At 34.5% G+C, this 21,934-nt stretch overlaps 4 protein-coding genes across 4 annotated transcripts; 3 read left to right on the top strand and 1 right to left on the bottom strand.

Moving 5' to 3' along the window:
* The first annotated feature begins 916 nt into the window (after positions 1–916).
* LOC129901588 (uncharacterized) lies at positions 917–5,928 on the top strand. The gene is made up of 3 exons (XM_055976828.1): positions 917–1,485; positions 2,033–3,116; positions 5,400–5,928. The coding sequence occupies exons 1-3, from the start codon at positions 1,082–1,084 to the stop codon at positions 5,700–5,702; spliced, it is 1,791 nt and encodes a 596-aa protein (XP_055832803.1). The 5' UTR covers positions 917–1,081; the 3' UTR covers positions 5,703–5,928.
* A 700-nt stretch (positions 5,929–6,628) lies between these two features.
* Positions 6,629–8,721, bottom strand: LOC129899315 (ribosomal lysine N-methyltransferase 3). Its single transcript, XM_055974240.1, has one exon. It carries the CDS (start codon positions 8,552–8,554, stop codon positions 6,995–6,997), a length of 1,560 nt encoding a protein of 519 aa, XP_055830215.1. The 5' UTR covers positions 8,555–8,721; the 3' UTR covers positions 6,629–6,994.
* Positions 8,722–15,313: 6,592 nt separating this feature from the next.
* LOC129901430 (uncharacterized protein At5g39865-like) lies at positions 15,314–17,202 on the top strand. The gene has a single exon (XM_055976599.1). It carries the CDS (start codon positions 15,603–15,605, stop codon positions 16,356–16,358), a length of 756 nt encoding a protein of 251 aa, XP_055832574.1. The 5' UTR covers positions 15,314–15,602; the 3' UTR covers positions 16,359–17,202.
* A 2,291-nt stretch (positions 17,203–19,493) lies between these two features.
* Positions 19,494–20,812, top strand: LOC129899618 (uncharacterized protein At5g39865-like). Its single transcript, XM_055974630.1, has one exon. The coding sequence runs from the start codon at positions 19,816–19,818 to the stop codon at positions 20,536–20,538; it is 723 nt and encodes a 240-aa protein (XP_055830605.1). The 5' UTR covers positions 19,494–19,815; the 3' UTR covers positions 20,539–20,812.
* Positions 20,813–21,934: the final 1,122 nt, after the last annotated feature.

The raw sequence follows: 21,934 nt of genomic DNA, 5'->3' as shown, positions 1-21,934 counted from the left end.
GACACCGAATGACAAATCACTATCACAATTCTATGTTTAATCAGACAGAGCTATCATCACATTCACCGCTCCGGCCGTCGCTTTTAACTCACTCTTTTGTCACCGGTCCTATTTATTTCCCCCCACCATCTCCCATAAAACTACCCCTCACACGCCAAATATAATACTTTCTCCTTCTCCTCGATTTATGTGTCACAATTCAATTTTAAAAGAATTTTTTATTATTTAAAATTTAAGATGGATGTTTAAATTTTTTTTAATATTTATTTTTTTATTTATTGAAGTTTTATATTTTTTAGGAAATAAATTATACTATTTTTAAAGTTATATTTATGATTTTATAAAGAATAATAGTAAAAAGTATGGTTTATATTATGTCCTTAAATGTTTTTCTTAATATGTGTGCATTGCAAATTCAGTTAATATGGAATAGAGAGAGTATCGTTTTATTTTCGAAAGTTAGATATATATTTAATTTTTTTAATTATTAGCGTGATTATGTTAGGGTGATATATTTCCTGTCTTATTTTTAATTTAAGAAGATAAAAATATTGTTTTTCAATAACTGTCAACTTAAATAAAATATATCAGAAAACTAATACAGCAGTGAATGATGCATATTGAATATGATAGAGAGAATAATAACAATAATAAGTTTATTATACCTTTTATATATTTGAAAATTTTGTGTTGAAATTCAGGATCATTATATTTTTTTGTTTCAATTCATATGATATATTTGAAATTTTAATTATTAATTCAAATATAAAAGCTTTAAACTTTTTAAAATAAAATTTATGTATTTGAAGCTATCTAAAAAGTAAATCATATTAACAATTCATACAATAATAAGAGTAATAACATGCTTGGTGTATTTCATTTATTACAATTTCTCCTACTCTCTCTCTCTATATAAATATAAAACACACACTACTTTTAAGTCCATTTTTATAGAAACTTTAGACCTCCAAGCTAGTGTTCACTTCGAGCTAGGTTCAAATCATATGCATATAACTAACTATTCATATAATTAAAAATCAACAGGGAAGACGTGATATTCTGGATCTGCGCGCTTCAACTCATGGCAGCAGCATTGGAGTGCTGGTCCAGTAGAGCAAGTATGGACGAGGACATGGTAGAACAAATTCTAATGAGTAACAATGATAGATCGGAGGAGCCGTCAGGAAATGGTTGCTCAGCCGGTGGTGCTAGCTCTACCGGCGGCAATGGAGGTTTTAAAGAGTCTTCAGCGATGCAGAAGCGTTTTCAGAGGCTGAGCCGGAATGTATCGGAGGCCATTGCATCACTTAAGAACTCGCTCAACCTCGAGTCGGTTCGTGACCCGCTGTCGGACCGGGTTGAGACCTGCCGGAAGCACGTTTGGGGAAGTGTTGTCCGGGGCTTGACTCAGCTTTATCCGGGTAGTCAACTTCCGGAGAAGCTCGTCTCTAACATTCGGAAGCATTACGACTCTTTTCCACTCAGGTTTAGCATTTCTACTATTTTCTCAATAAACTCGTCATTGCAATGTCTGTAGAAATTTTCAGAGAAAAAATTTTACGCTGTTTTTACATGTGTATGATTACATTGGCGGATCTAAGATTTGGAAATCCTGGGTTATGAGCTAGAGTGCGAGTTCTAAATGTATGTCTAACTCTCTCTATAGTTTTTTTTTTCTTCTTTTTTTTACACATCTGTATATAGTGTGACTTGTGGATTCTGCAAAACTCCTGAACTTTTTTCGCTTCAGTATGTACGTGATCATGACCATCAAATTGAAAATGGATCAATGGAGTCTGAGTTATTGTCGAGAATTCGTATAATCAATTTCAACTAGTTTGAGATTGAGACATACCAGTAGTAGTTGTTGACTTCTTGTTGTTATGTGTATGGTTTGGACCAAGAGTACTGTTCGGCTGGACCACCACAAGCTAGATAATTTCCTATTGTGTGCCACCATCTAATTTTTCAGCTTTGGTGCTGATTGTTTCGTTCTTGGCATTTTCTTATATACTTGGCTTGTTTTTGATAGCTATGGGCAAGCTGGATTCGAAATGAAGGATGTCTTTCTACATATTAGATTGATAGAGCAGGCATCTGCAGAGGACCACCCAGCCATTATGATACAAGAGGTGTCTGATGATGAAGTCCAAGGGTCGATTTTCAAGTTTACATTTGCTTGTAACTCCTCTATTTCGTGGTCTGCAATGTCTGGGGCACTCGACAGCGCCTCAATTTGCTGTAAAAAGATACAGATCTTTGAAAAGAAAGGTTTTACATTGGGTGTTGTGATGCTTTTGGTTCAATCTGGGAAAGAAAAAATGTTTAAAGCTCGTATTGAGAATGTTCTTAAATCAGCCCTTAAGAAGCCAAAATCTACTTCAATGAAGAAGCTACCATTTGGGCTTTGTGGGAGTCAAGAAGAGAACACAAAGAACAGAGAATATGGAGACATTGAAGAGGACTCTGGGCAGCCAACTTACAGAAATGGATTCGAGAATTCGAGCCCAAAGGTCCAGCTTCAAATGCCTTTACCTACTTCTTTGTTTACAGTCTCGGTGGATGAATGGCAGACTGTGCTATCTGGTGGGGAAGAAATTGGAAAGTGGTTATTGAGCTCTGATAATCTTGAGTTCATCGATCAGATTGGACCTAGTACATTCAAAGGGGTATACAAGGGAAAAAAAGTTACCGTTGAGAAGCTCAGGGGGTGTGACAAAGGAATTGCCTATGAGTTTGTGCTTCGAAAAGATTTGTTGGAGCTGATGACTTGCGGGCACAAGAGTATATTGCAATTTTTCGGTGTTTGCATCAATGAAAATCATGGCTTGTGTGTTCTGACTAAGTTGATGGAAGGTGGATCAGTTTATGACTTATTGCTAAAGAAAAAGAAACTCCAGACTAAAGATACAATGAGGATTGCCACTGATGTAGCTGAGGGAATCAAGTTCATGAATGATCATGGAGTTGCATATAGAGATCTCAATACACAGAGGATCCATTTAGACAAAAATGGGAATGCTTGCTTGGGCGATATGGGCATAGTAGCTGCTTGCAGGAGTATTGACGAGGCCATGGAGTATGAGACTGATGGTTATAGATGGCTAGCTCCTGAGGTTTGTTCACTTCTACATCCAATTTGATCCATATGTATACATTCATATGTTCTCTTTATTCTGGATATTCAGCAATATTTTTGAAATATTTTGAACAAGGCTATTCTTGGGATGGTACCAACATTATTTTATGGATGGCTCACTACAGTTTGAGGGTAGTGATAGATTGAAGGGGGGAAGTATTGGGATCTTTTGTTCCCTTTCTGGCAGAGCACTTCAGATGAAATTTTGTTATACCAAGTAAAAATTAAACATAGGTGGAGGAACTTATATAATCATTGGAAGTAGAAGAAAGTATTTTTCATATGTTGTGAAGTTCATCTTTAGGTGATGGCTTCAAGATTCCATATTGATGGGTCATCCAGAAAAATCTAGGGCCTTACATAACAATGTGATCTGCTTTCACCGTACTACACTTTTTAATTGGAAAGCATCTTAACAAAATGGAGATGGTAGATTTGTCGGAAAGATGTTAACCAAAATTTTTAGTGGTATAACTATTTTTAGGCTGTGACAATGGGGTTCGCAGTGTCAAAGATTGGTTTTCTTACATGAGTTCTGAGCTAACTTGGTAGAATCTTTCCATATATGCTGTGGTAGCCTGAGTAAACAGTTTTCAATGCCAAACTGTGTATCAGCTTGTGGTAGAGGAAGCTGAGAGCTCTTATAAGACAATACCTGGCCCCTACCTTTTTTTTTTGGTCCTTTGGGGATGAGAGAAAGGACCATGAGTAGAAAGGGAGAGTTTTTCTCTGTCAGATGTGCTAAATCTACCTGAAATTAAGGTCAATGAAGGCACTTTATAGATTTTGGATGCTAAAGGAGGTTGAAAGGGCTTTCGTAATGGCCAAAATACTGTTATGGTGCTTGGGTGTAGTGTAATAAGAGGGGCAAAACAATGATCAGTTTCTACATCAATGACAACAACTATGTGTCAAACTAGTTAAGTTAAATGAATCTTCCATATCTATTCTGCTCCATTTGGGCCTGTCTCATTCTACTACTCAATTATTTGTCTTCTATGGCAAATTAAGGTTATCTAAAACTAGGATTCTTTGAACTATCCCTGCAGCAATGACAGTTTCTGTACTAGAAAAATGTCAAGTTAGTGTTCAATGAGTGACATGTGATGTTTTCCAGTCCTTAGAGTACCCATTCTTAGAATGGAAGCAAAGTATCATCTACAATTTTCTTGAGAAGCATATTCTGTGTGTTGTCGATACATAAAGAGAAGGGGGAAATTACTCTTTTGTTGCCACAAGATGAGTAGTTTAATTGTTCTTAAGAAAGGAAAAGTTTTGATTTTTGTAACTATTCTGAAAGCATAACAATGTCTTCATTGGATAGGCCTTTTGATGATTATCTACTAATAAAAACGTTGCCACTAATCCTGGCATGATTTTTGAGCATGCACAGCATGTTATCATATTTGCTTTTGCTTTATTTGCTTTATGGAATTGGCACTTATGTTCTGCTGCATGATTATGTACTTTTGTTTTTATTCTAGTAAACAATTCTGAGTTAAATTCTCTTAGTGGAACCCACTTTTATTTGAAGACGTAAATCCTTGTGGATGTTTGGTATACTATCATTCTGTTGCTACAGTTTTTTCCCTTTCTATTGCTGGGGAGTGGGTTCAATTTTCAAACGAATTTATGCAATTCTTTTAGGGGAAATTGTGATATTGGCTAATTCCAATTATATTCTTTATAATATCATAGAAAACATCACAAGGTATAGGTAACGTTTACATATACACCTCACCCTCCAGACCCCACTTGTGGGATCACATTGGGTATGTTAGTGAATATCATACTGAACATCTTAGTTGGTCCATCCGCTAACAAGAAAACTATGTGTCTACTTCTTTTTATGAGGAGAGTTATTTGATACTTCTTCTTATTCTAAGTCAATAATCTATTAAGTTTTCCAAAATTTGTTAGTGGAGAGACCAAAATTGCATAATTCTATTAATTAATATATATAATTTTATTAATTAAATATGCTGATCAGACATCATGAAGACGAATTTGAAGCACTAATCTGTTTAGAGCTATATTTTACAGTTGCAGAACATGCTAGTTTTTAAATAAAATAACTTGTTATATGATTGATGTAATGGTGTCTAATAACTTGCCTGCCTCAGACGTTGATGTTAATGTATGCTAAGATCTGGTTGGTGTTTATCAAAGAAGCAATGTGCCATGAGCTGTTTGCTTTTATGCACAATAAATGATAAAAGCTATATTTTCCACATTTTAACCATGTTTTTGGTTGTAACAGATAATTGCAGGTGACCCTGAAAGTGTTAGAGAGACTTGGATGAGTAATGTATATAGTTTCGGAATGATTATATGGGAATTGGTGGCAGGCGAGGTAGCATATTCTGCTTACTCGCCAGTACAGGCTGCTGTTGGAATTGCTGCTTGTGGGCTTAGACCTGAAATTCCAAAAGATTGCCCACAAGTTTTGAGATCTCTTATGATCAAGTGTTGGGACAATTGTCCTTCAAATCGTCCCCAGTTCACGGAAATTCTGTCAACATTGGTACGTTCCAGCAGTAATAGTAACAGTAAGACTAGGTAATGAAATCTTTTCCATCTCATAAAAATGTAAAAGAAGCTGTTTAATCTGGTAGATGCTGTAATCCCTCATGTAGATCCTTCATAATAGCTGCAACAACAACTACATATCCAGTGTAATCCCTCAAGTGGATAATAGATCCTTTGTAGCAATGCAAATTATATCCCTCCTTGATTAAAGATACGTAACACAAAGGAAAAGAAGTTAACTGGTTTTTTCCCTCTTGGAATATCTGTCCAGCTTATAGTTTATGTTTGTGGTGGAGACATGATTGGTTGAGTCACATCTGGTCTCTCATAGTCCTATTATGGTTGTCAATTATCATTATTAGTTACTTTTCATGTTGTCTGTACTGTGAGTTGACAAACTACCATAAATGCAAACAAAGACAGAAAAATAAGGCATGAGAGATCGCAAAGTCTTCGTAATTTAGGCCTTTTGTGTTTAGCTGCACCTTTATGTTTTTATGGTGGCTAAGGGTCCCAGTTAAGGGTCCCTTCTGTGTTTCCTTGTCACTAGAAAAAAAAAGAAGGAATATAAGACATGAACCGTTCTTTCCCATAGGAAAAAGATCCAAATGACATTTTGATGGGCCAGTTTTTGAAGGCAGATTCAATTGGACTTTTAACCCCAAGGCAGATCCAAAGCTGGAAAAATGGACCAGCTTTTGAAAAATAGTTGGAATCTATATGTGACATGTTATTTATATATATATATATATCTTGTTTTTATTTTGTTTTCGATATGCTTGTCCCTATCTGACTTTTTATCTTGTTTTCCTCTCTTGAGCCGAGAATCTTTCGAAAACAGCCGTCCTACCTTTCAAGGTGGGGTTAGGTCTGCGTACACTCTACTCTCCCCAGACCCCACATGATGGGACTATACTGGATTTGTTGTTGTTATATATATTATTTTAGAAATGGCTAATATTCAGCAATGAGAATTTCAATTGGATTACAACAAGATACAATTTTAAAAAGGTTCTTTCAAAGATAAAATGATTACTGCATAATAAGAAAGCAGTAGATACCTATTTCGCAAGCAAATCGTGTCAACTAAAACAATTGAGATTTTTCAAAACAAGGAGAATGTGATGAGAATACTAGTCACTGGAGTTGCATCGCCAGATCATGCCAATTCCAAAAGCAAATACACCACCAGAATTAATGTCAAGAATAACAAACAAGGCCAAGAAACGATTAAGGAACTTTGGTTGCAGGAGTATGATATGGAACTCAGTCTAGTCTGCACCGTGCCTTCATCCAGAAACACCTGTGGCAGATAGTTGACACAAATCATTCAAACTTTGATCTTTTTCTAGTTTTACCTCCGTCTTTTGTTTGCATTATAGCACTAGCAGAGGCGTAACACCTTAGCTTCTCAAGGATCCTTCTCTCACTGATGCGCAATACCAATGAATAATATTTCTTAGGTTCTTTCACCAGACAGCAACAGTTGAAAGTTTTGATATCATCTTCAAGACAAGTTGAACCATATAAACTTTCCCGAATATCTGCTAGTCCTGACAGAGCTGCACAAACTCCATCTGTGAGCAACATACTGTTGCTCGACTCAAAATGGAAGCCCTCAGACTTTTCAAAACCACTGGTGATAGATACTTGAAGATCAAGTTGAGCAAACACTTGCTCTGGCAATAATATTATGTAAAGCAAAACCAACAGCTCAATTTGCGGCTCCCCATCAAATGAAATTTCAAAATATTCGGAATTTTGGCTAACACATCCAGAATAATCTAATTTTCTCCATAGTGATAACCTCCTCCTAGTGTAACGATGCGAAAACTGAGATGAACTCCACTGAAGTACAAGGTCCAGATCAAGGTTCACAATGTCATAGTGGTTATCAGGCTCTGCAAATCCATACCTATGTAGCAGAGCAGCATTACCTAAAGACCCATACGTATTGAATACCTCAGCCCCAGCTTCCACCTTTTTCACCATGATCATTTCTAAAACTGTAAGATCATCCCCAGAACCCCTTGAATAAACTTGGGTTGGTTCATTGTCGTCATTTCCATGCTTGTCGGTGTGAACATCATCATCCAATTCAGAATCACTAGTATTCAATTCAGAATAAGAAGATGTGAAGTGTACATCCTCAGCACCAGTTTTGTGATTAAACAGATCCGCCAAGGGAACCATTCCGCATCCATAGTAATCATCTATTTCAAAAGACCGCGAGGCAATTAGACTTTTTGAAGCAAGATACTCCTCAACACCAAAATTTTCTGCTCTGAGCTGTAAAGAAACTGAAGTTAAGATCAGAGGCTCAATACACTCTTTCCAGTCCTCGTAGATAAGTGCCCTGTCGTCTTTAACTATCTTGTGAAGCTCAGTTCCGGCGAGAAGAGAGTCGATTTCAGATAGGGACCACAACAAAGGAATAGGTTCAGAATAAGGAAGCGACTGGAGATAACCAAACCAAGGAGATAGCGGACCGAGGCTTCGCTCATACATTATCACAACTGCTAGAGCTAAAATGCCTTCAAGCTCCGATTCCTCGATCATTTGCCGCGCACCTGAAGTCTTCACCGTCAAGCAACTCTCCTTCGGAATAGTCGCCACTAAATCGCCAACATTGAGATCGCACAATGCTCTCACCGATGAGTTCGTTGTCACTACCAGGTCCAGCGCGTCACTACACTCTACATGTTGCGACTTCATCCAATTCTTGAATGCTCTCAATTTCCTACTGGTTACCATTGCTACAGTACAGTAGCGGCGGCGAAGGTTCAACAAAGATTGATGTGCCGGTGCATTACCAATTTTTCCTGGGCCGGCCCAATTGTAGCCTATCAAAGATTGGGCTTGGACGGGCTGGCTCGTAAAAGGCATTACATTCTTGATTGTTTCCAAATCCTTCAGACCTATGAAAATAAACTCCAATTTTGAAAAAAATGCTTTTCTTCTTTTATTTTTAACCTTCTTGACTCGAATTTATAAACCTAGGATTGGAATTGAGCTTTGGTAACTCGAACTTACAACCTTAGGATTGGAAGTGAGGCTTGTAACAGAAGTCACAATCTTATAATTGAAAGTGAGTGCTTATCATCCGAGTAACTTCCTCTCGTCGTTGTTTTTCTTCTTTTGATTACCTTATTTCCTAGATAATTTAGCAGGAACATAGATCATCCTGAATTATGGTTATTACTTATAAATAATAGTAGTAATAATAATAATTATAATAATAATAATAATAATTTCTTTCATTTATCATTATCTTTAGGGAAAATGATTAAAAATACCCCTTAGCTTTCAATTATTAGTTGATTTTACCCTGATTGTTAAAGTAAGATTGTTCTTACCTTCGCCGTCTATAAACTTGTCACCTGTATTCCTCTTTTAATAAAAAACCCCAAATCAACAAAAATTCCCCGATTTTACTTAAATTAACCAATTTTAACCCAACCCAAGAAAATAAACCTAACCCAAACACATATTCCCCTCCCAATCCATTCATCGTTCTTTCTCATATTCCGACCCTTTTCCCTTTTTCAAATGCCCCTATTATGATCAAAAAATGAAACAGACACAACGACTTAATCAATTATCCAAAGGGAAAAAGGTTCTAAAGTATGTGATAAATTTATTTATTTTACAAAATAATAGGTTGGAAAAGGGGGAAATTGATTAAATATCAAAAGCAAAAAATATAAGTAAAACAAAAAGCAAGGTGAAGGCAAATGCTCTTTTTATTTTCTTTTTGGACAATTAACTTATGAATCATAATACCCTTTTATCTTTTAAGATCTACAAAAAAATTAAAACTTATTCGCGATATCCTCATAACTGTCCTCATTCAGGTTTTAGGATAAAAAAATAGTACAAAATATAAAATGAGCATCGTACTACTCATCAAAAAAACGAAAGATTGTAGTAATATTTTAAATTATAGTTCAACAAAAGGAGTTGTTCAGTTGGTAGATGTCCTTCATGTCCAATTTTAAAGTTGTGGTTTTGAGTAATCAAGAAAGGTAAAGAAGGTAAAAACTTCTAGGCAGGGGCGGAACTACAGGGGTGCGAGGGGTGGCGACCGAACCCCCTTCGTCGGAAAATTGCACTATATATATACTGCGAATTTTTTTATTCATGTACAAATATTATTTTTGCATCCCCTTAACAAATGGAGATTGTGGATTAGTGGATAAGGCGCTTGTGATTGAGCCCGTGGTCGTGGGTTCGATTCTAGACAATGACACGTTATTTTACTTTTTTCATCCAATCCCTTATTTTTTAATTTTCTTGAACCCCCTTATCAAATATTCTGGTTCCGCCCCCCTTCTAGGGAGGGGTAAAACACAATGCCAAAAGTAATAATTTCAGTTCAATGTTTCACTATAATACTCAATAAACACATTCGTTGAGCGGATCGCTATAAAAAAACGTTGATGAATGTAATTTTAATCAGAAGGTGAAAATATTTTTATATTATTGTTAACGCGAGCTATATAGATGTAGTTAGCTCAGTTCGAGCAAATGAGGTCTTTTATCCTTTTACAATTTCAATAGAATATTTGCTATGTTTGAATTTTTTTTATGAGTAAAAATGAAATTTCTTTTAAAAAAAAACCATAAAGTTGAAATATTTTAATAAAAAACTAGAAAAACATGATTTCTCCCCCTCACATCTATCTTTTTTGTTATAAGAAATAATAAATGCATAGTACTCTGCACGAACTAATTTATGCAATGGGAAAAAATATAAATTCCCCTCTTAAACTATCATGGCGATTTATTACACACTTAAAATACCTACAAGTGAAATTATTACACACTTGAATGCATAACACCACTATCATAGTATGTAGTGTATTACACTCACTGCCACGTGGCGCCACGTCAGTGTCATGTTATCGTCATATCAGAAATTATAATTTTTTATATTTTTTCTTTATTAATTAACTTTTCTTTTATTAACTATATTTTATACTAATTAATTCCTAACTAATTATTAACCATCCATCCGATTTTTTATCCTTTTCTTTTCTTTTCTTTATTAATTAACTTTTCTTTTATTAACTATATTTTATACTAATTAGCTCCTAATTAATTATTAACCACCCATCCAATTTTTTATATTTCTTTTCTTTATTAATTAACTTTTCTTTTATTAACTATAATTTATACTAATTAACTCCTAATTAATTATTAACTACCCATCCGATTTTTTATATTTTTTTCTTTTCTTTATTAATTAGCATTTCTTTTATTAACTATATTTTATACTAATTAATTATTAACCACCCATCCCCCCCACCCCCCACCCCAATGGTCTTCTCCATCAAAATGGGAGAAAAATACTTCTTTTTCTTAATGGATTTTGAAAGAAAAAAAATCAAGATTCAAAATAGAGAGTAAATAGAGGTAGGCGTAAAGAAGAAGAGGGTATGTGGGTGTGAAGAAGAAAGGACGTGGGGGTAGGGTGATTTTTTTTTTTTTTTTTTTTTTACTTTAATGGGTTTTGAAAGAAAAAAATCAAGATTCAAAATGAGAGTAAATGGAGGTGGGTGTGAAGAAGAGGAGGATAGGTGGGTGGAAGAAGAAAGGATGTGGGGGTGGGGTGATTTTGTTTTTGTAATTTTTTTTTTAATTTATAGAATCTGACGCGCTGCTCCTTTTTTTTTGCCACGTCAGTTTTAAGGGGGTAATAGTTTAGATGTGTAATAAATCGTCATGATAGTTTAGGTGTATAATTGATTTTTTGTTACAACTTAGTGTATTGAACCTTAAATTAATTATTATTATTATATATTAAATATTATATATTAACTTGAAGTTTAGAATTCAAAAAACTTTAAGGCTTGAATTCGTTTTGCTTTTTATAAATCTCTCATTTTAAGTATATAATATTTATTTATAAATATATTTTGAATAATTTTATTATATTCTTTATACTGACGATATATATATAATTTAACTCGTGTGGATGAAGGGAGCATGTGACCAAAATGAGAATTGGTTTGTTAATGTGGTTTCTGTAGAAGAATATAGAAGCACATGCAACTTTTCAGAAACCACTTACTTTGGTTGTGTGAAAAATATATCACCTAACCTTTATCTTTCAGCAATGTCCCTTTAAATAGCACAATATGATCCAATCTAACTTCCCTCGTGCCCTGTAATCATACACTTACATGGTCCACTCCCCCCCCCCCCAACCCCCAACACAAAAAAAAGAACAATGAAATGCACAATTTTTATTTTTTGTATTTCGATAGGTTTATGACTAACGTGGATTTATCTTTTGGGATGGTTCACTTGATTTGGAAGATTTCATCTACATGAATGATCCGGAATCGATTTCTCTTCAATGTTTTCTGAATCGAGTCTATTGCACAGAGCTTGTTTACTGCGTTTACATCTCTTGAGTGATTTACAAATTATTACATAGTGAGATATTTATCCAGTTTGTACAAAGTGCCCACCTCGAAGGATAGAGATTGCGACAAAGATTATAGTAGCCGCAGGCTATTCTCGGAGATACTTAATATTCAAGGGTGAATACATATTATGACATCGAGTTCATTTGATTAATCCTAAGTATTTTATTTGACGTAGAACATATTCACTAAAATTGTAATAGATATGAATCCATCATTTTGAAAATACAATGAATTTCATCTAAGAACCAGATGCTATTTGGTTATATGAATTAAGGGTTTATCCATAAAACTTTTTTTTTTTTGGTTTATCCAGAAAACTTAGAATCAAATTTGTCCAGTATTTAATTGTGAGTATTAGCTAAAAATAAATAAATAAGACATTCTTTTCTTTATTGGCCTTTTTCAAGAAAATTGAATCTTTTTTTATATTTATGAACTTTTCAAATTTAGTGTGTGTTACCTTGTATTAAAATAATGTTATGGAAACAACATGGTATATTGAAGATCATACAATTGTAAAGGTACTTTTGATTATTATCTATATATAACTTATTAGTCAATTTTTATAAAAAAAAATCGGAGTCTAGTCAAACACTTTACAACTGTTAATTGTGACCCAAACCAAGCAATTAAATATTAATAATTATTATAATTGAAGGAAAATATATATCATTTAGTTATAATTGAATGATAAATATGTATATGAAAATAAATATATTTCATATCTATTAAATTGATATAAACATCAAATATATATATAAATTTTAGTAGGGTTTGACCATAAATTTCATATTTTTTTCAATTTTTTGGGGAATTTATGGAATTGGAGTTGAAGATAGAGTTGCGTTTGGTTACACGTTTTGCAAAGAATATTTAAAACAATGTTCATGCTTGAATGTACTTAAATACAATCTTAAAAGTGAAAAGTGAATTCGAAAAGAAGTAATAAATTGTTTTCTAAATTTTAAATATAATTTTAAATTGATATTTTAAAATTTTCATGACTGAACACTGATTTTCAATTATAGTGAAAAATTATTCCTAAGAAAATGAATAACTTTTATGACCAAATGAATTCTCAATGTATTATTATAATGTTCAAAGAGAAAGATGGATAAGAATCTGTTTAGAAAAAATATATCCATCGATCCAACTTATGATTAGTTTTCTCCATGATGATTAACATGACATCCCACTTTAGATTAATTAGTACCAATTACTAATTCATAATCTTAATCAAACTTGTTGAGACTGAAACTTCAGCGCAAAGATAGGATATATTTTCATCTTTAGGTGGTTGGATTAAATCAAGAAAGGTAAGAAAAATACATATAATATTTGTACATATGTATCCTATGTATGCCTAAATTGCAAACAAGAACAATAAAATATTCATTATAATCTCATAAGTGGAGTCTAGAGAGAATATGATGTATGCAGATTTTATCCCTATTTTTTGTGGGGATGGAGAGTCTGTTTCCGATGAACGTTCAACTCAAAAGAAAATTTTACAAAGCAGAATTGTAAAAAAAAATAAAAATATGAACATGTCTAGTTTTAGAAATTAATATAGCCAAAAAAAGAAAGAAAGAGAAAGATCAGGAAAAGAAAAAGGCCAAAGCTAGAATTCTAATTACAGATTCGTCAGAATTTAGTAGCTTTGGCTAAAATTTTGTGTTCGTGTTAAGAACCGCACTTAGTATGTATAAAAAATATAATTCAAAATTCAATAAACTAAATTGAATTTTATAGAATTTACAACTCTTTAAAATTCTGAAATTCGTCAATAATGAATAAGAATACTCCTAGCAATTTTTGCTAACATTTCCAAATCTAAAATTTTATTCTCTCGACAATCCACATGCTTGCTTATCCTCTTATTATCACTCATTTTATGGATGGCTAGATTCTATTATATAGTACTAACTCTTTAGTTTGGAAATGTTACTATTATACCAAACCTTTTTTTTTAAAAAAAATTGAGTCATTATTATTGATCTACAAGCAGATTTTAGTACTAGCAAGTTTTGAAATCTTTCATATTCTATGATTTTGTTGACTTTTTCATTTCAGATCAATACAGTTTGATAAATTATTGCATTAGAAATGATTGGAATATATTGGTCTTAGGTTGGTTATCTTTCTTAGCAACATTGTGGCATAATCACAATTCACAAGGATTAGATGCTTTTTTTTTTAATTGATGTTCGATATACATATTGGAGCACGACTAATTTAAATTCATATTATGTAGCATTTCGTTCGAAGAAAACGCTTTTTATCAATGATTTTGTCCTATTTAAAACTTGAATTTGAGATTTATTAATTAAAAAAAAAGTAATTTTATTTACTGCATTATATTCTTTTATAATGGATTAAATAAGCTGGTTAAAAGTTAAATCTTTCAGGTTTATCCATTATTGTGATAACATACCATTATTACGTTAGTTGCAATACCAACCCTATTGTTTGCTAAGAAAAGAAACTTTGACCTTTTTTTTTTCCCTCGTCAATTTATTATCACATATTTTCGTATGTATTTAGTCATTTTGCCCTCCGCAATAGATCACGCATAATTATAGAGGAAGTCATTTTCAACTTAAATTAATATAATTGTCATTATTATTGATGTTGTTAAGTCATTCAGTCAAACTACTGTGAATGAAAAAATTAATAGTGTCACGACTCAAACTACAGAAAATACTTTTAGAGATTTTTTAGAAAAGATTAAGAGAAGTGGTTGTTTATGATACTCAAGTAAACTAATATCTACTTTTAGACATACTACAAAATTATGAAGTATTACAAGACGAGGGTTAAAATTAGCAAAAGAAATTGAGATATTAAAACCTCAAAATCTCCTTTTATATTTTTTCTTTCTTTCATTTCATCTATAGTACATTTATATTTGTCCATTTTATACTTTGTGTACGATCATTAAAAACTAATTAATATAAATATTTTATCTAATTAATATATAATTTTAATTTGAGAAATAATTAAAAAAGTAAGTAACTAATGTTAAATATATATAAAAAAATTAAAATATATTTCTCCATATATACCATTAAAGAATGTCCTCCCATCTTAAATTGGAGCTATGAATATGGAAAAAAGAATTTGATGGGGAGCGCTACTCCAAATGATACCTATTTGGTGAAAATTTGAATTAGTTTAATACGAGTACTAGATATAAAATAGAAAATCTGTTCTGAAAAAATGAAATAATTTTTCTCCTGTTTGCCACTGTCACCCCCACCCACCCTGACACCTTCACCGCGTTCGCAATTTCTTCTCTATAATCCCTTAATACTGACGCCAAACCCTTCTCCTTCTCACTGTCCCACCCCCATCTTCTTCTTCATCACTATATTTTCTTCCATTTTCTCTGCTTCAAATCTCTCAATTTTCCGCCATTGATTTGAACCAAGAAATCCCATTAAGCAAATACTACACCAAGTTTCAAGAAAGTTGTTTCACTTCTTCGATCTCTGAAAACCATGTTGGTAACTCGAACCAAATCAAAGATTTGGGTTCACAACAACAATATCTCCTGTCCTTCTTTCAAAGATATTCAAACCCTTTTCTCCGACGATTCAAATTGCAACTCACCCACTCCCAACAAAAAACCCAATATCTTCCATCGTGTCCGCCGTGTTAGCGCCGTCCTTCGTGCTCTCTCAATCCGACCCGGACCCGATTTACCGCTCAAAACCCTCCTCGCACAACCAGAATCTAAACTCAAGGAGACCCGTAAATCGGACCCGTTGATTCAAATCCCTGGAGCTGAGAAAAAGATAGTGATCTACTTCACCAGCCTGAGAGTAATCCGTTCTACATTCGACGATTGCAAAGCCGTTCGATCGATTCTCCGTAGCTTCCGGGTTTCGATCGACGAACGAGATGTGTCCATGGATGCTGGGTTTATGGAAGAGTTAAAGACGATATTGGGTATCCATGAAAAGACGAAACCGTCCCTGCCGAGAGTTTTCATCGGCGGGAGGTACATTGGTGGTGCGGAGGAGATTCGGCAGCTACATGAAGCCGGTGAGCTGAAGAAGTACGTTGAAGGGCTGATTCCGGCGGACTTAAGCACGTGTGAAGTGTGCGGCGGCCATAGATTTATCCTCTGCGACGAATGCAGTGGTAGCCACAAGTGTTATAGCGAGAAAGGTGGATTCAGAACTTGTACGATTTGTAATGAGAATGGTTTGATCAGGTGCCCATCTTGTTACTATGCCCCCATTACACTATGACTAGATTAGCAAGCTCTATAACTATATTTTAGACTAGTCAGAAAGTATAAGCTGAAAATGAAGATGAAAACTTTATACACTTCATTTTCTTCTTCTGTTTAATCTTTTATTAGCAGCAGCTTTTTGTATGTTTAATCTCTATTTCTCTTCTTCTTTTTCCCCCCCTTTTTGATGGAGGTAGAGGGAATTGGTGCATTGGGTGTGTTTATATGCTAAGAAAGCAGCTTGATTAGATGCAAAATGTGGTCATCAAAATGCTATCTTTAGTTGATTTTTCTTTGTATTTTTCAAAGTTTGCTGTGCCTGGCAAATTGTCATTGATTAGGGGCGACACTCTGTTCAACAAAATGTTAGTGACTAGTGGCTTAGTCGTAGGCATGATCTGTATATCTGTGATGAAATTGAGTGAATCTGAAATTATCTTTCTGAAAGTTGTTTAGCGTAAAGATAATGAGTACAAAACAACAACAACATTTTCTGTGTAATCTCACATAGTGGGGTATATGTGAGGTACGGAGAGAATAGAGTGTACGCAAATCTTACTCTTGACTTTCTGAAGAAAACAAAATAACGGAAGTGAAGAAGCCATGACAAAATACTATTAGATAACAAAATAAGGGAAGTGAAGAAGCCATGGCAAAATACTATTAGATAACATGGGTGATGTCAATCAATCTTGCACATTGCCTCATTTGGGTTGGCTCGAATTCTGCTTTCTGAATATTGACATTGCTTGTGACCTATTCTATTGTATGTGTTAGCAACTTTGAGGCATGGCCAGAGCCTGTGTATACCCCTAGACCCCTTCCAAAATTATCTATTTCTCTTTTGTTTTACCAACGATAGTGCTCGGACCAGTTTGCATATGACTGATCATTCTATTATAAAGTCTTGGTGGAAGGTAGCGGGTACCCGTGAAATTTGTCAAGGTGGGGCACAAGCTGGCCTTAACACCATGGTTATTAAAAAAAAAGTTGTTTTTCTTCTGTTGGATTTGAGTCATGGTCTACAACTCTCCATGATCTATTTGTATTAGTTTAAAGATATTTTGGCAATATTGGATTGTGTTACTAGCTTGGACTAGCCTCCAATGCTCAATGCTAAGATTGGGTGATATTCCTTCCTACCTAAAGAAGTTTAGTTAAGAGTTAGAGCCCAGGAAAGCTTTCTAGTCTTAGAGTTGTGGGCTCTCCCTTGTTGGAGTATACTAACAACTATATTTGTAGAATTATGCTTAAAGGAGAAACATATTGTTTATTGTTTACAGTGAAAGCATCTTTTGAATGAAAATACTGACAGGTACGTCCAAACTTGGGATAGGTAAATTGCTGGCTGTCTTTCATTGTCGCAAATGAATTAGGTAAATTTTTCGTATCTGCCTGAATTTTAGTGGGTAAAATTATCTAGTGCATGCTGGTTGATAGCAGATACCCTCTAATGAAATAGTTGTGGAGGTGCACGTAAATTGCTCGGACATTATTGTCACCTCTTCGGTGTTTGACCACTTTATATCATCAACATGTATATATGTCACGCACTGATAATGTTGGGACATGCGCTATTAACTTGAGATAAAAAAGAAAAAAGAAAAGGCATATTACCAACGTCTCCACAACCTCTCCAGTTGACCACCGTCTTTATCATTGTTTGCCATAGCCAAATACCTCTAAATCCCCGAAATCTTTCCTCCGCCTCACATAGGCAAATCATCAAACACCATTAATGCCGCCTTGTAACTATAGCTTCATTATCGACAACGACCATAAACACCCATTAAAAAAAAAAGAGAACTCAAGTTTAAGTAGCAGGAAATTGTGAATATTTCCTATGTTGTAGTGTTCATATGTTTCCTTCTTAGATTTCTGCCAAAGATTTCAGTAGTAGGAAGTTCGTATCAATTTTTATAGTTTTAAATTAATCTCTCTTTGCCATTGAGGATATGCAAAACAAGTGGTCATTCTTTTAAAAACTAGAAAACAAAATTACATCTAGGGAAGAACGCTAAACAAGTGGTCATCCTTAAAAACTAGAAAACAAAATTGTGTAGGAAAGAATGCAAGCGTGGGCTAGTCAATGGCGAAGACAGAATTTTCATAGATCTCTGACATCTACTAGACAAGAACTTGGTCACCTTTTATGTATAATGTGAATTTTCTACTTGGGAAGGAGAATGAAATTTGGGTGGCATGAAAATCACCACTGTCTGAGACTTGATACGCAGGCATGCTTGCCAGAAATGAATTGATATAACTCACGGAAAATCACGTCCCAAAAATTAGCTATTGAGATGGAAGAGCCCAATACTTAATAAACTCCACATCAGCTCCCCATTAAACCAATGTAGTACTCAATGATCACCATGCTTCACGGATGACTGCACACTCGCTCATTTTTAGCTCTGGGCAAACACTGCTTAGGGAACACCCGAATAATTAGCTATTGAGATGAGAAAACCCAAAGCTATATAAGCTGCACATGGATGACTGCACACTCGCTCATTTTTAGCTCTTGGCAAACACTGCTTAGGGAACACCCGAATAATTAGCTATTGAGATGAGAAAACCCAAAGCTATATAAGCTGCACATGGAGACGTTTGGAGAGAAAACCTGAGGGAGGGTTGTTCATTCCCTCTTTGTTACAACAAAGGAGAATCATTGAATTGAAGATAGGAAGCAACGAGATATCTATGCAACCAAATACAAAAGAAGAGATGATATGAGCAAATCAAAATAGAAAAATAGGAGGAATGTGTGGGTATCTGGCCAGCTAACTTCTGTTATTTCGTTAGATTTCCCAATTTTCTGTGAGACAACACCAAAGGGAAGGCTGGGCGGAGCCTGAGGAAGAGGATCAATATTTTTTTAAAATTTAACACGTCTCACTTAAACAAGGATTGAGATAAATAAAAAAAAAATATAGGGTTAAAATTTATTCGTTTCAATTAGTTTGTCTTTCCTTTTTTGTCCATTTTGCAAAAGTTATCTTTTATCCCTCTTTGACAATTCTGTTTAAAACAACAAAAATTAAAAATATTTTGTTATATTCAATGTCTTTTTAATTTAGGATCATAAAATTCAAAAATTATCTTTACTAATCAAACAAACATGAAATAAGTATCTTTTGTTAAATAGCACGCACATGAACGCTTAATTGTGATACAATTAGTTCGAATTTTCTTGCAAATACTTAATTCTTTGTAGTCGCCACCACTTTGGATCCTACTCTTCTACAATTTTTCGTCCCATATTCTGGTAATGGTTAAAAGACGCATTTGGTAGGTTAAAACATTTTCTTTGAAAAAAACACTCTAGAATAGCCCACAGCCACACCGACTGGGTCGATTTAAGATTTGTTTAATAAAGCATTTGTAGAAGCTGGATAATCGGAAGGGACAGCCAACAGCCCCTTTGCGTTGCGCTGATCATAGCGTCGTTGTTGTTTCGATTTCTGGAAATCATGTTGCTTACTCGAAACAAATCAAAGATTTGGATTCACAACAATAATTCACCAAATTTCTCTTGTTCTTCATTCAAAGATATTAATACCCTTTTCTCCGACGATTCTAATTACAATTCACCCATTTCCACCACCACCACCAAAAAACCCAATATATTCCATCGTGTCCTCCGCGTTAACGCTGTCCTCCGTGCCTTCTCAACCCGACCCGAACCTGAACCCGAATCAACAACCCATAAATCGATTCAAATCCCAGGAGCTGAGAAGAAAATAGTGATTTACTTCACCAGCCTCAGAGTAATTCGTTCTACATTCGACGATTGCAAAGCCGTTCGATCAATTCTGTCTAGCTTTCGTGTTTCGATCGACGAACGAGATGTGTCTATGGATGTTGGGTTCATGGAAGAGCTAAAGACCATATTGGGTACCCGTGTAAAGACGAAATTGTCCTTGCCTAGAGTTTTCATCGGCGGGAGTTACATTGGTGGCGCGGCGGAGATTATTCAGCTGCATGAAGCTGGCGAGCTGAAGAAATACGTTGAAGGGCTGACTCCGGCGGAATTCAGCACGTGCGAAGTGTGTGGAGGAAATAGATTTATCCTCTGTGAAGAGTGCAGCGGTAGCCAAAAGTGTTATAGCGAGAAAAGTGGATTCAGGACTTGTACGGCTTGTAATGAGAATGGTTTGATCAGGTGCCCTTCTTGTTACTACCCGATACTCTGAATGCAATTAGATTAGTTAACCTTATAACTATAATTAGGCAAGTCAGAAAGTATTAGCTGAAAATGGAGGTGAAAATTTTAGTAGTACTTCATTTTCTTTGTTGTTGGAATCTTTTCCTTCTTCATTTCTTACCCTTTCTTGGTGTGCTTATAAAGTAAAGAAGGCAGCTTGGTTTTTGCAAAATGCTCTCTTTAGTTGATTTTCTTTCTTGGTTGTTTGCTTTTGACATAGTTCTGTAAAGTACTAATACATTCTAAATTGCTAATTATGTATGAATAGTGATATGGATTTTCTTTCGTAGATTTGATTCCATTTTTTAATTTTGGTTGTACTGATATTCTATATGCTATCACTGTGTAACAAGTGTTTGTGCTTGGTGGCTTAGTCGTGGTATACATTAGCTTGATTCTGTATCAAAGGGCCGTCATTGGTACATAATTACATCTGTTAGAAAGTTAAGAAGTTCTTGTAAAATCTCTTTTACAAAGTTGGATTAGCATAAAGATAATGACATTCAAATCTTTCTCATTGATTCATTGGCTCGAATATTGGTATCTGATTATAGAGTTTGCTTGTGGCCTACTTATTGATTGTCTTAGCAAAGCTGTGCGGTTTGGGCAGGGCTTAGCCTCCTTTATTAGTCCAATACCTCTTCTACATTAGCAAATTCAAATTTAGACATTGTATGTTCCAAGTTCAGAGAATGGGTTCTATAATGTGTATTTTACTCTTATCTATACTTATTTTCAAGCGCAAACACACACACACACACACACATATATAGGTCAATCCCAGACACTTTGCCGATCCCTCAAACCATTTGTTGGGTCCGCCATTTTCTTTTTACACTATCTATTTGCATTAGTCAATATATTCTGGTACCATTTATATTGGATGGTGTAACAAGCCTCAACTTACCTTCATTGATTAATATTAAGTTGGGATACTCTTCCTTTCCGACTATACACGTTTAGTTAGAGGTTTAACGCTAGAACCAAGGATAGATTTCTAGTTTCAGAGTTGTGGGCTCTCCCTTGTTGCAGTAACAACTATTTTTGTAGAATTATGCTTAAAGGAGAAACATATTGTTCATGGTGAAAGCATCCCTTGGAAGAATATACTGGATAGGTTATGATCAAAACTTATTCTAAGTTAACTAATCTGCTGGTTGTCTTTCGTTGTCACAAATGGAACTCTTATAATGGAAGAGTAAGCTCTGGCCTTGATCATAATTGACCTAAAACATCTTACATAATTATCTTTGCCTTCACTTGGAAAAGTGTAAAATAATACTAACTGCTAATCATCGCCAGCTTTTTCATTTGAATTCTGACAATAGTTTAAATAGCTGGCGGACAGCGAAAGTTGATGTTTGAGAAAAGTGAGTATTTGAAAT

This window comes from Solanum dulcamara, chromosome 8, assembly GCF_947179165.1.
Source record: "Solanum dulcamara chromosome 8, daSolDulc1.2, whole genome shotgun sequence".
Lineage (NCBI taxonomy): Eukaryota > Viridiplantae > Streptophyta > Magnoliopsida > Solanales > Solanaceae > Solanum > Solanum dulcamara.
The sequence above is the reverse complement of the archived record's forward strand: the minus strand, read 5'-3'. Positions and strand labels throughout refer to the sequence as shown.

Coding starts and splice junctions, on each gene's coding strand:
- LOC129899315 (XM_055974240.1), bottom strand. CDS start 8,554: ATGCCTTTTACGAGCCAGCCCGTCCAAGCCCAATCTTTGATAGGCTAC.
- LOC129899618 (XM_055974630.1), top strand. CDS start 19,816: ATGTTGCTTACTCGAAACAAATCAAAGATTTGGATTCACAACAATAAT.
- LOC129901430 (XM_055976599.1), top strand. CDS start 15,603: ATGTTGGTAACTCGAACCAAATCAAAGATTTGGGTTCACAACAACAAT.
- LOC129901588 (XM_055976828.1), top strand. CDS start 1,082: ATGGCAGCAGCATTGGAGTGCTGGTCCAGTAGAGCAAGTATGGACGAG. Junction 1,486..2,032: donor TACGACTCTTTTCCACTCAG/GTTTAGCATTTC, acceptor TGTTTTTGATAG/CTATGGGCAAGCTGGATTCG. Junction 3,117..5,399: donor ATAGATGGCTAGCTCCTGAG/GTTTGTTCACTT, acceptor TGGTTGTAACAG/ATAATTGCAGGTGACCCTGA.